This window comes from Phalacrocorax carbo, chromosome 6, assembly GCF_963921805.1.
Source record: "Phalacrocorax carbo chromosome 6, bPhaCar2.1, whole genome shotgun sequence".
Classification (NCBI taxonomy): Eukaryota; Metazoa; Chordata; class Aves; order Suliformes; family Phalacrocoracidae; genus Phalacrocorax; species Phalacrocorax carbo.
Window position 1 is genome coordinate 16,124,138 of NC_087518.1, and position 15,517 is coordinate 16,139,654.

General features: G+C 37.3%; 1 protein-coding gene across 2 annotated transcripts in view; it reads right to left on the reverse strand.

Annotated features, from left to right (window-relative positions):
* CACNA2D3 (calcium voltage-gated channel auxiliary subunit alpha2delta 3) overlaps positions 1 to 15,517 on the reverse strand; it is a 491,034-nt gene that overhangs the window by 106,267 nt on the left and 369,250 nt on the right. For both annotated transcript variants that reach the window (XR_010373325.1, XM_064453883.1), the window contains exons 18-20: positions 6,276 to 6,359; positions 345 to 416; positions 50 to 111 (exon numbers count right to left, since the gene is read on the reverse strand). Coding sequence is in view for 1 of the 2 variants with exons in the window: in XM_064453883.1 (XP_064309953.1) it covers positions 50 to 111; positions 345 to 416; positions 6,276 to 6,359 (218 nt within the window). In the remaining variant the exon portion in view is untranslated. The remainder of the gene's footprint in view (positions 1 to 49; positions 112 to 344; positions 417 to 6,275; positions 6,360 to 15,517) is intronic.

Here is a 15,517-nt window from a genome sequence, read left to right on the forward strand (position 1 = left end):
CAAATCCAATGAGTCTGATGAAATGTCCATTTATTATGGTCGGCTCTACCTGAATGGAGTACCCTTGATGTCTGTATAATAGTAGTCATTTGTCATCACCAATACCCGCTTCTAGATTCAGAACAAGAAAGTCAGAAGGGGAGGGGGGGAAGAAGTTAGTTTGCTATAAGAAATATATAAAAGATCAAGTGGTTAGTCACTGATAATATTACAAGCAACATTTACAGTCAGTGAGTGAAAAAAATATACTGCAGTGAATCATATTTATGGCAATATTAAAAATTGTTAAAAAAAAAGAACTGCTTGCTTTATACTTAGTTGGAATAATATTTTGCACATTGTACCCCTTTGTCCACTGTCTTCTTCACTTCCATGGAGAATTTCCCTGTTTTCCGATTCACCATTGCATTTCGAAGCTGCAACGAAGGAAATGTGTGTCAACCCCTTTATTTGCATTTTCTGTAATTCTTTCAACGCTGAGCTCTCTGGTACACTCCTTTGACCTAAGCAGTACTTAATTTTCTTCATTTCTTCATTTTCAGTATTTCTACTACACACTGAACAACCACCTTACAGATTTTATTATTAACTGTATAGGCCAAGACTCCTGCCACATAACTTTAGGTAAGATGTGGAGGTACATAAGATAGGAGTTCTCAGCATCCATCAATGTAAAATAGCTCTTTGTGTAGTAATCTGGATCTTATGTGGGATAAACAGTGTAATTGACTACTGTTCTGCAGTTAGTGCATAAGATAAGGACTAGGTTCCCAGCTGAAGTTAGACCAGGGCTTAGTGTCTAAATACGTCAACAATTTTACATATAATAACAAAGCAAAAAAGATAAAACCCCACTTACCCTACACTATTCATTCTGCTTCTGCTTGATACTCTACATTGGGCTGCATCCTAATCTAGCACCAGAAACTGCATCCTAACTGCAACAGAAATTAGAACTAGCAAAAGAATGACAGCCCATTTGATCAGTAACCTGTTTCAATGAGAACACACAGCTGCAGTGCTCTGTGATTCCCTCTGGTTGTCCATTGGTATCCAGGCGCCCCTTGCAAGGTAATAAATTTTATGTCTAATAGAAGCCCTAGGTCAGTCACAGCTTTAGGAATTGGCCTGGACCGCTCCCTCTCAAAGTCATCCAAAAGACTTTTTCGATCCCCTTCAAAGCAGGTTTCATTACTATATAAACCAAAAACTCAAAGCAGCTAGAGAAAACAGAAAATAAATGAAAAAGGTTTTATACACAATGATTTACCTGCTGGTCTGCAGGTTAAATCTGTTGCTTTTTAGATTACCACAAACACTGTTTTTCAGTAGCTTTATTCTAGCCTCTACATGAGCTGCAGGCTCACAAATCTGTGCTGCAAAGTCCCTTATCCATCACCTCTGAAAAGTCTTCCCTTAGCACACCTATTTGCTCCCTAGGAAAGAACACCCTTCCTCCCAGAGGACACCAGCTGACACAGTCTCTCTCTTAAAAGAACATGTCATTTTGATGAACAGAAGAGTAAAAAATCCCAACAACTGTCCCCTGGGTGTATAAGCAAAACGACCTACAATCTCCCTAACAATGAGTACACGCTACCCTGACACCAGTGGTCTGAGAGCAGGGTCTTTGGGCTGAAACTGAAGGATGACAAGACATGGTTTTTGAGAACTCTTCAGCCTTAGTGTTTTGAATTTGTCTATTTATCAGTTCACAACTTTAGGGAAGAAATAGGAAAGCTACTGTTTAACAGTTATACGATCCATATATGGAAGTATTTTATTTGAATATTCTTAGATTTATGAATGGAAGAAGCAACTTATTTTCCTTATATTTTTAACTAATGACACAGGTACAGAACGTTTAAGGTGGTTGTTTCAGGATATTTTCAATTACAAAGTTAAATTGCCACACTTGTGGGTTGGTTTTTTTTTTTGTGGTAAGAACTACCCATAGGTCTTTTGCAGCTGTAATTTTCATTACAATAGGAAAATTCCACTATCACTAATCAATTCACACTCCCTTTTCACGGGTATTCAGAATGCAGAATATTGACAAAATGAGCTTTTTTTATGTCTCTTCTATTGCTTATCTGAACACGATTCTGGACATCATGTTCTTGCTGAATAAATATCTCCTGTTGTCCAGTACCTCATGATAGATTGGGCAATTCAGTCAGATTTTAATGAAAAAAATGTGAAGGCAGTCATATCAATGCACCCTGCAGACTTTTTGAGTTAGTATGGGGTGAAAAGGGAATGATCAAACCTGCCAGTGAAATATCTGGTTTTATTCTCATGAACAAGTTGAGCATGGCTGACCTATGAAAAACTGCAAACTTTGCAGCTCTTTAAATTTAATTCTGGGGCATCTAGATTTGAATTAACAGCCTTACTCTTCTGTCAGTGAGCGTAAAAGAACAATTTTTAGCTGGAGGCATGTATAAAACAAAGCATATATTTTACTGTAGATTTTTTTAACAATACATAATAGGCAATTCTGGAAATATTTTCCCATTTTAAGTTTTGTGGTTTTGGACTTGGAGAGCTGGTCTTAATTAACCATCTACTTTCTAACATTTACAGAACAGTTCCATTTATCTTTAACATGGTTTTCATTTTTCTCCTATTGGTGCCTGCAGTTGTCTAAGACCCATTCCTCCCACAAGCCTCAGGCAAGTCATAGATTTACTAAAAGGTCTTCCAAACTCTCAGTAGTGTTTAAGATCAAGTCTGCATGTGGGATTTAGAGTTTTACTTTCCTTCTTTTTTTTTTTTTTTTTTTTTTTTTTGCTTGCTGTGATTACATTTCTTGGCTTTGTAATCTGGTTTCTCGGCTCTTCTGCAGCTTCATCTCCCTCCTCAAATGCATAAAATAAGTACTGCCTCAGTTGGCTTCAAGCCCCAAAAACATTCATTCATGGTCTTTTTTATTTGGAAAAAAGTATTTCATTCAGCTAGAAATTATAAGAAAAGAATTAAGTGAGTTAATGAGAAAAAGGTTTCTGTCCAAATTGAAACTTCTTGTCTTTGGCACTGTATATTCCCAAACTTTGCTGGAAGACACTGTTAGTTTAATAAGCTGATGCTAAGGTTTCTATTTCTAACAAAATGCCATAACAGCAAGATGGCAGGTACTGTTAACCTGGAAAATGAACTGATGAATATATATTTACACAAACTATATCATGGTAAAAAAATTTCTAACCTTAGTTCTGCCACCTTTTCCTTATTGGATGACTAGAGAAAACCGATTTCTTCTCCTCTTCAGAGAAATACGCATTATTACTTTTTCAACTACATACCTTTCAATCAATTGCTAACAATGCAGTTTCACTGCTACAGTATGAGATCATTCTATATTCTTGGAAAACTATGTAGCCATTAAATTGATGTGGTAAAAAGTAAGAAGAGGTCTTAATCAGCTTCCACATAAGTGTTTCATGGGTGAAAAATAGCAGCTATATGAATACATTAATTCTTTCCCTCTACAGTTGAATAAATAATGCTTTACTACCCAAGCTTGGAAAGAATCAAGAGCATCAAATCCAAGGCCTTGGGTGAAGCAGAGCCACATTTAGCTCTCAGGTCAATAAGTTACTCTACAAAGTTTTAAGTCTTCGACACAATATTTACCATTTTCACTCAAAAATAACAATATTAAGGAATTGCCTATTACAAAATATCAACAAAAATAACACACACTTTCTCGACATTCATTTGGATCCTCACATCAGAAAGCTGCATAAAGAGATGGATTTCATTACAGTAATCTACAGACAGAACTTCCTTCAGATTCTCTTCTTATTCTAGCTCTAATGCTAATAACTCCTCTGCCTGTAGCTTCAATATTACTTTCTTTTTTAACTTATTTTTCTACAATATTTAACCTGTTGTTTTTTCAGATAACACTTCGTCACTAATCATCAAACAGTAGATGTATAGGATGTTTTACAAAACCTATCTATTGGGGGATTGTTCATTAAAGAATGCCTACTTATTCAGGCATGCACTAGTGAATTATTAGCATTGATAGATGGGGGTCATTCAAGGAAGTCACTACAACACACCTGTATTATATGCGAGTACTAAAAATTGTGTTTACTGCTGCTCCAAAGCTATAATGAATATCTAGGATTTTTCTATTATGTATTAAATATTTACTAAAATTAATTTTCCTTATGATCTTTCTATTTTTTCTACTCTTACATATTGGGCAATGGACCTGGATCTTTTCTACAAATGTAATGCTCAATTTAGTCTATTTTTAATGTGCATGAACTTTTCTGCTTCAAAAGATGAAACAATTGGAAAGGCTCTTTGTTTCTGTGTTACAATTAAAAAATACTTTTTAACAAACTTTTTTTAGGTGAAGTAGAAAGAGTCAGATAAAATGTATTTATGTATCTTTCATCAAAATGTGAAATAAAACTTTTTGCAGCCTGTGGATAGACAAAACTTGATTTTTGCTAGAAATTTTCAGAAAAAGTGTGAGAGCTTAGGGGTCTCAAACAAAGGAAATACTTAGAAAACTGAATATGGACTTTTTGCTTTCATGTGTATTCTGATAGAATCTCAGTTTTAAATAAAACTTAATTTTTAATGTCAAAGAAATAGATCAATGTTATATTAAGTGAACCACTGAATTTCTACTAAGATATGATTAAAAATGAGGGATGAAAAATATAAAACTTCAGCAAAGAAAGTGTTGGAAGAAATAAAAAGAAAAAAACAACCTAAGGAGAAATAATAAGGCAAAAAGAAATCATGAAGGTTTGAAAGCTGTACTTAACTACAGCAATGACATTTTAAAGGAGAGAGGAAATTTTAAAAGGTCATTTGCAGAGGAATTGTTTGAGTAATACGTGATCAAAGACAAGAGAAAAGACAAGGTATATATTATGACGTCAATGTGATTGCCAAGATTGTAGAAGGCTGCTACAGTATATGAATGGAATATAATGGAATACTGAATACACTAATGAGGAAGTCTTAAATAGTGTATGCACTCCAACATAAAATTTTGAATAAGGAAGTAAGATGGCCTCCTAGGAGACAATCTATCACCTGATGAAATAGACAGTACTTAAAACATAAATGAACTGTTTCACTTCTCACAAAGGGGATGGAGAGAGGGAGGAATGTAAGATATATATTTTGTAAGGGAGAAAGAAAATATAGACTTATGTCAGAACAGGGATCAAGAAATTAGTACATCTGAAGACTGACAAGACTCCAGGGGCAATTGTACGTGATCCATCCCAGATTTCGGAAGGGCATGACAAAGTAAATACGGGAACCTTCAGTGGATATGTTCAAAACCTCTCTGGAAAAGTAGAGGTATGAGGGACTTGAGAGAAGCTAACACAGCAGTGATATTTGAGAGGGGATCGAGGAGATATCTATGAAAAATACAGACATGCAGTTGTGACTTTGGTAGTAGGGAACTTACGGGAAAAACTAAATTACAGCACAGAAAAGGGAACACCTGGAAAGTTATGATTTAATTAAGGACAGTCAGCACAGATTCACACAAAACAAATCATGCCTAACAAATCAGATTTATGGAGGAAGTAACAGAAAGACCAGACAAAGGTTAAGCCATGGACATAAGGAAAACTTTTGATACAGTACTGCAGAAAAGGCTAAGCCTGCAAGGTAAGAAACAATAAGATAGAGAGTGAAGTACAGAGTAGATAGAGGACTGAAAAATGAGTTTAATGGAAAGGATTGTGTGCATAACAGCTGATAGACATAGAACGCATGCTTCTGCAGCTACCCATATGTCTGAAATTAGGAGTTTGGAGTGAATCTGTGCTCTGAACAGAGGTCAAAAGAATCCAATTTTTTGTATTCGTCTGATGTTTTTTGATTTTGTACATTAAGGAAAACAGCTCTCATTACTTCTATTAAGGAAAGAGGATCTCCTGGAAAAAAGTTAAACTCATTCTTTCATTTCTGAGTTTCAGCAGTTGTCTGGGCCAGCCCTAAAGAGATATCCTTTTCCCTTCTCTAGCACTATATGGGATGCATGGAGACTGCGTGAGTGATGAGTTTTACCAAAGATACAGAGTCTGTGTTTGTGGTATATGCATATGTAAGGAAGAATAAATACAAAACAATTATAAAATTCTGAATGAAGTAAGAGGAGCTATTGCCCTTCCCTTCCTGAAAGCAGTCAGGTGGCCTCTCTAAATGATTACTTACACAGTTTCCAGGTACAGTAGTGGGATGCAACAATGTCTTCTGACAGGGTTGTAAAACATATCACTTACCACATCATCTCTGTCTTCCCACTCAACCTCAGAAAGATCCACACTACTGTAGTTGGGCTTTCTTCGTTTCTTCCCCTCTTCATACTGGCATAAAAAAGATGAAATATTTAGCACATCCTGTTTTATTTGCACAAAAATTTTATATCAGAAGATTTTAGAAATTTGCTGGATGCATGCTGACAGCAGGCAATACACATAACAGGAGGTAGCTTAATTCATACAAAGTCCATGATATTGCTGCATAAATGTTGCCTGTGAACGAAAAACCTACATCGGACGTGGTTATTTGCATGATCTCTTGCCATGATACAAAGCTTTTCATGATGGCCACACTGGGAAGTCAAACTCAGAAGTTGTACCTTCTTCTCCCCATATGGAAAATGCGTGTGACCTTGATCTTGTAGTTTATGTTAAATGTCTCAAGCTAGCTCTTTCAGCTGTACAGGAAGTTATATTTACTATAATCTTATCAACAAAATGTTTACCCATTTCTCTTTAAACAAGATAAGATGCAAGTCTTGGGAAGTATGGTGTTAACATTTGCTGATACTACACATTATCTACAGCTTCATGGGGGAAAAAGTAATATACTAATAATGATAATTTATGGTTTTTTTATCACTAGTCACTCTTACACTGTAAATTGCACATTTAAAATAAACATTCTAGTGACAAATTGATTTGACACCGAAGTGTTTATAATGTAGGAAATCCTGCCCTCTGCTGAACATTCAAAATTGGAGAGGCTGCTAGTGTAAGGACAAAAACCTTGCTCAGTGGAAGAAGAAAAAAGTATTTAGGAAGATCCATGAATAAAGAACCGAACTGGTTAAGAAAAATCATGACAATATATTTGAAAAAAAAATTTTGTGAGAGGATCAGCATAATGTGAAATCTAGTCTTTTATCTTTTATGATACATATAAGTGGGAGGGAAAACCGTAAGTCTTTCTATGAAGTATGACAGAAGACATTGGCATACTGTGAAAAATCCCCAAATTGCTTTTGTGAGTCCCCAACAATAGCATTGTAGAAGGATAGAAAACGTATCTGTAAGGCAATATACACATAGTTGATTCTCCTCCCTCAGGGCAGGACCAACTATACTGTAAACCAAGCCTGTCAGTGCTTGAGACGGCCAATTCATCACTGGGGCCAGTGGTGCAGGAACATTCAATCACATTCTGCAGATTACAGAGAGACTAAAGAGGCCAAAGAAAAACTTGCTATCTGAGCATTAAAGGAGGTTATTCCCATCCTGACTTTTTCCTCCATAAATTAAGAGACTCATGTGAATCACACAGTTGCTTTTGTAGACCACAGTATTTAAAAATAGGCATGAGAAAATCTTCCTGAAGAACAGCAAACTTTAAAAAATATTGGCTACTGGATCAAGATCACAAAGAAATTTTGAGATATTAGTACCACTGTAGAGTTTCTTCTAGCACATGCTTCCCTGAGCCTCCTTAATTCTTGCTCATAACAACTTGGATACTCCAATTATTTCTAAAGATTATACTTTTGGGAAACTATGTGGGATAAAATCCTGAATCAATTCTCATTCTTCTTTTGAATAACAAAAAAATCCTGGAAACTCTGCTGGTATAAGTCTTAGTCTAAGTTCTGAGAATTCATGCAGATGCAATTAAGAATACTTTCATGTGCTTTTCTTGCCCCTCTGCTAGAAGCCACCATTCTTGCAACAACAAGGTTATCTACTTCTGGGCTAATGCTATTCAACAGATGGGTACAGAGATGTAAAGAATTTCTGCTTCTAGCACATGCTTATACACTAGACTGAATTCAAGCAGCTCAGTGCTACAATTAATTCTTTCTACATGACGGTTCTGATAGCCAAAGAAATAACTATACCCTAATACTGAAGTACAAAATTTGCAGCCAATATAGTGAAATCTCACAAGAATAAAATATGAAAGCATAACATCCAGTTCATTAGCAGGGCTTGATTTTGGTAGCTATGTTTTGCAAGCCTTTCATTATGGCTGCAGCTATATATTATCCTTAATATTTACAAGGAGTAACTATGTCTACTCTCTGTGGCTGCACCAATTAACCAAGCAAATCTTTGATTCAATTCAGTGATTATAGTATAGAAATGGTTACAGTCAAGCTCTGAAATACTGAGAGCTGAAAAGTGTTACATAGAAGTTAGCTGGGATCATCTGAGTAGAGCAAACAGCTTGTGTACTGGTTCCAATGTTTAATTACATCCTTACTCACAGATGTTGAGGAGCTTCTGGGCTATACTGCATTCTCAGACACATGTGCAAATCCTTACTTATGACAATAGGAGTTGATCTTGTGTGTCTGACAGCAGAATTAGACTTCCAACATAAGGCAAACCATTTGCATGACATTGATTTTGGGGATTGTATTCATTTTAACCATATAAATTCCACACCTTGCAGTCTAAGAGCAAAAACAAAACCCAAAAGCAATCAAATGAAGAGCTGGATAAAACACTCCAAGTTCTTCAGGAAAGCCAGAATTGAAAGCATTCATGTCTTAAAAATTCAGATAAGCAGAAACAAAGCCAAAATCCCAATGCTCAAGCAAGTGTTAGGCTCTATAAGCACTTGAAGGACCTGGAAGTGCAGTTCTTAAACACATTTAGGACAGGAACTAATAAAGTATTGAGATGCTTAACTGCTCATTCAGCTCTTACACTGTAGGGGCTGCTGTTTAATTGCCTACACAGGAATTCAATCAGCAAAGAGTAGATTTATGTTATAGTTCAGAAAAGGATGGCAGAGAAAACAAAAACCAACTTCCAGCAAGGACAGGATACCAAAAAAATAGCAACTATTTGTACATCTGGGTAACTTTGCTTACAAATCTAATCTTCATGAAGATATTACTTTATTCCCAGCAGTAAATTTACATATCTTTATGCTTATGTAACTAGGACCTAAAACATAAATACAAGTAGATCAAATATAAAATACTTCATAACACTACTGTTCACTTGGCCATTCTTCTCTAGCTTCTTTCTAGTTGTATTGCTTAACAAATTTCTTAGTAAAAGTTATTAATGGACAAGGAAGCAATTCACCAGCTTTTAAAAATGGCAGTCATCTGTATCTTTTCCTCTGGTAGCAAACCTAATCTAACTTTTTATCTCTGAGACTCCTGGGTGAAGTATAAAATACAGATTGAAGGCTGAAGCCAAACCCATCTGCAAGATTACTCTAAAGCACTGAAACAGATTATTAAGAGACCCACTGGGAAAGACAGAAACTAGGAGCTCTACCAAATTACTCTGATTTAAGTGCATGAGGAAAAGAGCTAGATTTAAACTGTGCGCTGTTAATCTGCTTTGTCCAGTATAAAATGTGTGGTGATATTATATAGTAGTAAACCTCTGGGAAATAAAAAAAAATACTGAAAATTTTTAAATATCTGGACTGCAGTATAAGAATCTTTTAGTCTGCTCAAATCTACATGACAGCTCCAACATGTTTTTGTTTGTGGAAAGAACACAGGAAATGATTTTGTTTGGTAATCAGAATGAGCTTTATCTTACTCAGTATCTTTTATTTGAGGCTTGGCCAAACTCTTACAGCACTGGATGATTCAAACAACATGTGACGTGTACTGTTTAAAGACTGAATCACATTTTTTCATCACCCCATATACAACAATTTACATGTGCCATTATTAAACATTTTACTTTGATTTTTTTTTAACACGAGCAGTCCCAAACCATCTGCATTGAATATGACCTGCCACGTGTTTATACAGTCAGAGTGTAGCAATCTGATCATGGAGGGAGCAAGCTACATCTTAACAGCTGCAAGCCTTGGGTCTAAGGTGATTGGAATTTCTCAGACGTGCTCCATCTGGAGAATGGGGAGGTAGGAGAGAGTAAGTTGCTGTGATAGCAGCCTTGGAAGTGGCAATAGATTTTAGCAAACTTCCTTAGCCACACTTGTGGAATTATCTGTGAGAAAATATTATAGCAAGAAAGTATCTACAACAACCAAAAGCTAGAGAAGTAAAATAATTTCAAGGGAAAGGTCTTCCCTGCCAAAATACTATCCTATCTACAAAAGCAAAGAACCAGGAACTAAAAAATCTCCTCCAATTTAAAAATGTAGCATCAATTGATTAAGTTTCATCTTTTTGGATTAGTACTTCAAAATTAGGATAAGGTATCAACCTAAACAGGATTTGAGAATTATCCCAATTTTTTGTTTAGAGAAGACAAACTTGAACATAATCAGTTGTTTTGCTGAGCTTGAATTCTACACAATTACACAACACAACTGCATGTGTAACTGAAACTTACATTAAGCCATCCTATAAAGGTATTCTTGTCTACAGAGTTTGATAGGAAAGGTTGCGTGAACAAATATGAGAGGAAAAGCATCATTAACTAAAATGACATACTTTTCCATACAGTTCTAAATAAACAGACAGACTAAATACACTGTCATTATTGCAATTCCCTGGCCTAGCCAGTTATCCAGCTACCTCCCTTCTCTAAGATTCTGGATGCTGATGTTACCACTTATTTATTGTCTAGTGTAGCTCTGATTGACATAATGCCAAGCCTGCAGTTGTGTCAATGGGAATTGCATTGAACCTGACTTTGCATGGTCAATGCAATGGCTGATACTGAGACCTGTACCAGCTACCCATCCTAGCAGAAACTGCTGCCGATTCACGCTATTCCCTACTGAGGTGACTGTGCAAGGGGAAAGCTCAGTTTACACCAACTTTAAGAGCAGAATCATCTGTTTCTGTCACCAGTCTTTCAAATGTGCTGCCTTTGCTCTTTGCATGGAATAAAGCAGCAGTATATTGCTGCTTGATTTCCTGGCTGCAAAGAGGGGTACTTCTCCAGAAAGAGCCATGCCACTCTGCTATGTAAACGTGTGCAGAAAGGAAGGGGACAAGGTAGTTCCTTCCTATTTTTCAGCAAGGATTGTAATAATTCAAAACTGCAAGTTCCTTTAAATATGGATTAAGTCCTTCAACATTAGTCCATTAATAAAATAATACTTATATCATAAAATGCTTACAGTTTAAATACTATGGAACAAAGACAAGATAATGCAAAATACAGTGGAAAAGATCACTTCAATAGACTGATTCATACGCTGACATTTGAAACAAACAAACAAAAACAGTAGTGAAAAATTCCCGTCACTGCTTCACCTGTTTATACAACATGACCATCAGTGACCGAGCTGTCATTCACCATGTGCTACATAGCTCCAAATCATTCTGTCTGGGGATACATGTGAAGCAGCATCCCATCTCAATGTAAATTGCTATTGCTTGACTTTTAAGCCCTTTATCTAATTTGTTTTTTTTTTTTCTTGCTCACGTGAGCCTGATTTTCTCTTTTGTGATACTTTTATTTCCTGACTTGCATCAAGTTTGTGGCCTCAAATGATCTTTTATTGATTTGCACTTAAGCTTGAGTTTGTAAAACACTCAGAGGTATCCATTCAAAACCAAAGTTGCTTTTTATACAAAACTCCTTATTTTAATATTTAAAAAGTTAACATCTTAATTTTTCTTAAGAAAGAAGGAAGAACAACTTCCCTTTCTGAACAGAGGCTTTCATGACAAGCCTATTATTTAAGATGTTAATCCAGAAGTTCCTAGGTTAAGGTTGGCAGTAAAAAGCAGTTATTTTGGACTGATTTTTCATGCCAGATGGCAGTGAAAAACTGCCACACTATAAAATTTGCAGAAATACTGCAGAGAAAAGCTGACAACAGGAGCAATGTCATTTGCTAGGGAAAAGAGAATAATGCAATTCTAAGCTTCCAGACAAGGAAAAAGTAGGAACAATCACATATACCGTGTGCACAGAACCACCCTCTAGCAAAGTAATAGAAGAAAATAATTCTCTTTCCACATATATTTAAATCACTCTATTTACACTCATAACATGCATTTGCATCACAAGTGGTACAGGAATGTTTGAATTGATGAAACAAAATACGGAAATATAAAGGGTGAGGTAAAAGGAAATATAAAAACCAGCTTTAAGTCACACACCTACAGACTGGACAAAGAATACATCGGCTGAGCTCATATTTTCAGGTGGATTGCAGCTGATTAGCAATGCGACATGTATGTGATTTACTCCACTGAAAAAAACAAGCCCTCTATTTAGGATTTTATTTGCATTCTCAGGACCTTATCACTTGGGATTATGTAAAACTGGCAGCTGCTTATAATTATTTGGGGCTTGAGTAGAAATAATTAAAAACATCTGCCTTTATCTTAATACTACCAGACTTAAATCCATGAGCTCGGTTATACCTAACTTCAAAGCTGAAAGCAAAGAATAAAAGAAAGCTTCACATATTGCTAACAAATTTTCAGTGATTCATTTATATGTACAACCAGTTATTCAACAGCCTTCAAACCTTTAATTATCTTTTAAATATATGTAATTTTGCACTTCTAATTAGATAGCAATTTAATGCTCACAGGGATTCAGATGGGCTGTCTTTTTTGAAATGTAAACTCCAATAGGAATAATCATTGGCATTCAAGTGATTGAATTCTTCAGTTATTTAAATGAATGTGAGGCATTTACACTGTTCAAATCATTTAAATATTCTGCTGTCAGCTACAGCTGTAGAGTTTTATGGAGTCGCTGAATAAAGCAAGGGTAAGTGTAGGTTATCTTACTTTCCAGGCGGGACTCCCCAGAGAGAAATGAGATTTGCTGCTTATGAAAGGCTAACACTGCTTAAGTGGGGCATTAATATTTCCCCTGAGACTTGGATTTCTCTGTTTTTCTATATTAGGAGAAACAAATTTTCCCAGAATTTACAGCTACAAAAAACTTAACACTGATCTAGCAATCTTTAAATACTCCAGGTCCTTTTGCTTAATATGATATATCGTGACAGCCAACATTATAAGTTTAAAATGATAATTTACACAGGCAGCTAAATCACCAATATATTTTGACGAAGGTATTGCGATATATGCATGGGCTTTGATTTCTATGTGTAACTTTCCCTATTAAGACTGATCAAATGAAATAAAGATGTGCATCATATTAAAGAAAGTAACGTATCAATTGAATTGGTTTAGAGGGATAAAAAGAGCATTTACATATAGCCATTCAAAAAGCCAACGTTACTAGCCTTCCAGAGTTTATATTGAGAGTATGAATACATGCTTCAACCTTCTCGGAGAGAGAGAGGATTTTGATTTAAACTCAGAAATATTACAAAATCCTTAGTCATCATGGATGTTACTAGATTAATTCATAAATCATAACACATTCTTAATCTTACATTTCTAAAAAAAAATTACAGAATGTGAATAAAAGATGCCATTTGATTCCATAACATATGTATTTGTCTTCAAATGTATATTTTCTTTAGTTAAGGAACTTGAGCTCCTTGTGCAGGAACTTAGAGTATTCTACCCTAAATGAACCTAATAATTACTGAAATTAAAGTCCCTCCTTACTCCCTGAACAAAAATACAATTCCATTGCCAACTATGATCAAAAAAGCCACAGACTTCACAAAATCTACTAGCAATCTTGCTATTATTCACTGAAAACCACACAATTAGGACTGAGAGGCAAGAGTACAAAACCCTAACACCAGATAAGACTCACAAGGGTGCCAGCCTGTGACGATGGTGGACACTAATCTTTCAGTGGCATTCCTTAATTTTCTGTAATCCCACTATGCTTTCCTGAGAAAGCAGTTTTCCTCTGACACCAACATTTCACAGACTACACAATGACTGTTACAGTAATGAGCAATCAGCCACAATTAATATGGTGGTTGTTGTTAAGTGTATGTAAAAAGTATGTCTCGCTTGTTCATGACTCTTCCTTTACATTCAATTCAGTAAGCTCATTTCTTTGGCAAGCTGTAACATCATCGTGATATATTTTGCATTTCAAAATTTAATGGAGTAACACCTAGCACACTGCAAGTGCTAACAGGACACTGAAAAGCAAGCAATTAAATCTGACATAACTGTTGCTGAGAAAAAATTCGTCCTCGTGTATGCATTTCAAGCATGCGTAAGGAGCCTTGGGAACCAAGGTACTGCCTTGAAAAATCTCAAACTTCACTTTTGAGCTCCCTAACAATTAATATTTTTTTTCTAAACAGTTAATTTGTGGTTTTAAACTAAGTATAAGATTCAAAATTACATCTTACAATTTGAAAGATTCTCTTATGGAAAACAAAATACTACTCTGTAAAAATATAGACTTTTAATCAAAATGCAGCATACAGAAGCATTCTGATACAGCACTATTTTAAAAAACTGAACTATCATTACTCATAGCTATAGTTTCTTGAGTTACCACTGGAGTATTTTTGATAGGAAATACACCCTAAAATGGCATAACGTGTAAAAACATTTAAAACGTACTTATCCACGATGTAATAAAAAAAAAAAACCCCAAAGGCTTCGAAAAATACGGCAGAAAGATGACAAAGGCATTTGCTCGTTTCAGTTCCCTTTGAGGTGTCTTTCTGGATTCTACCAGCGCGGTTCGCCCGGCGAAACGCCCCCGCGCCATCCCGCCGGCCCAGGGGCTGCACCGGGAGCCGCACACCCAGGCCGCCGGGGCGGGGCGGGGCGGGGCGGGGCGGGGCGGGGGCCCGCGCGCGCCCTCGGCGGTGCTGGGGCGCCACCGCATGGCGGCTGCCCCGCGCCGCAGCCGCCTCCCGCCCCGCTCCGCGCTCCCCCGCGCCGCCGCCGCCGCCCGCCCCGCGCCTCCCGCCCCGCTCCGCGCTCCCCCGCGCCGCCGCCGCCGCCCGCCCCGCGCCTCCCGCCCCGCTCCGCGCTCCCCCGCGCCGCCGCCGCCGCCCGCCCCGCGCCTCCCGCCCCGCCCCGCGCTCCTCCGCGCCGCGGGAGGCGGCGGGGGACGCTGCCCGTGCGCCGCCGGGGCAGCTCCTGGGGAGGGTCCCGGGCGGGACGGCCGGTCACCGCCGGGTGAAAGGGAAGGCGCGGCCCGCGGTGGATTGGGGACGAGTAGGGCAACGAGAGGAAGGGAGAGAAAACTGGAGTTTCTCTGTGTGTGAATCACGCGGGTAATTTGCGCTCAATCATTTGACTGGCAGAGCCTTACAAACTGTCTCTCTTTATTCTCCAAAAGAAATTTCCGAGGGATTCCTTTTCCCTTGATTATCATGGTTTGTTGTTTGCCAAGACTCACCACTCTGGTAATGTCTTTCAGAGAAGAACGTAAGCAGAAGTTCTTTCCAGTCC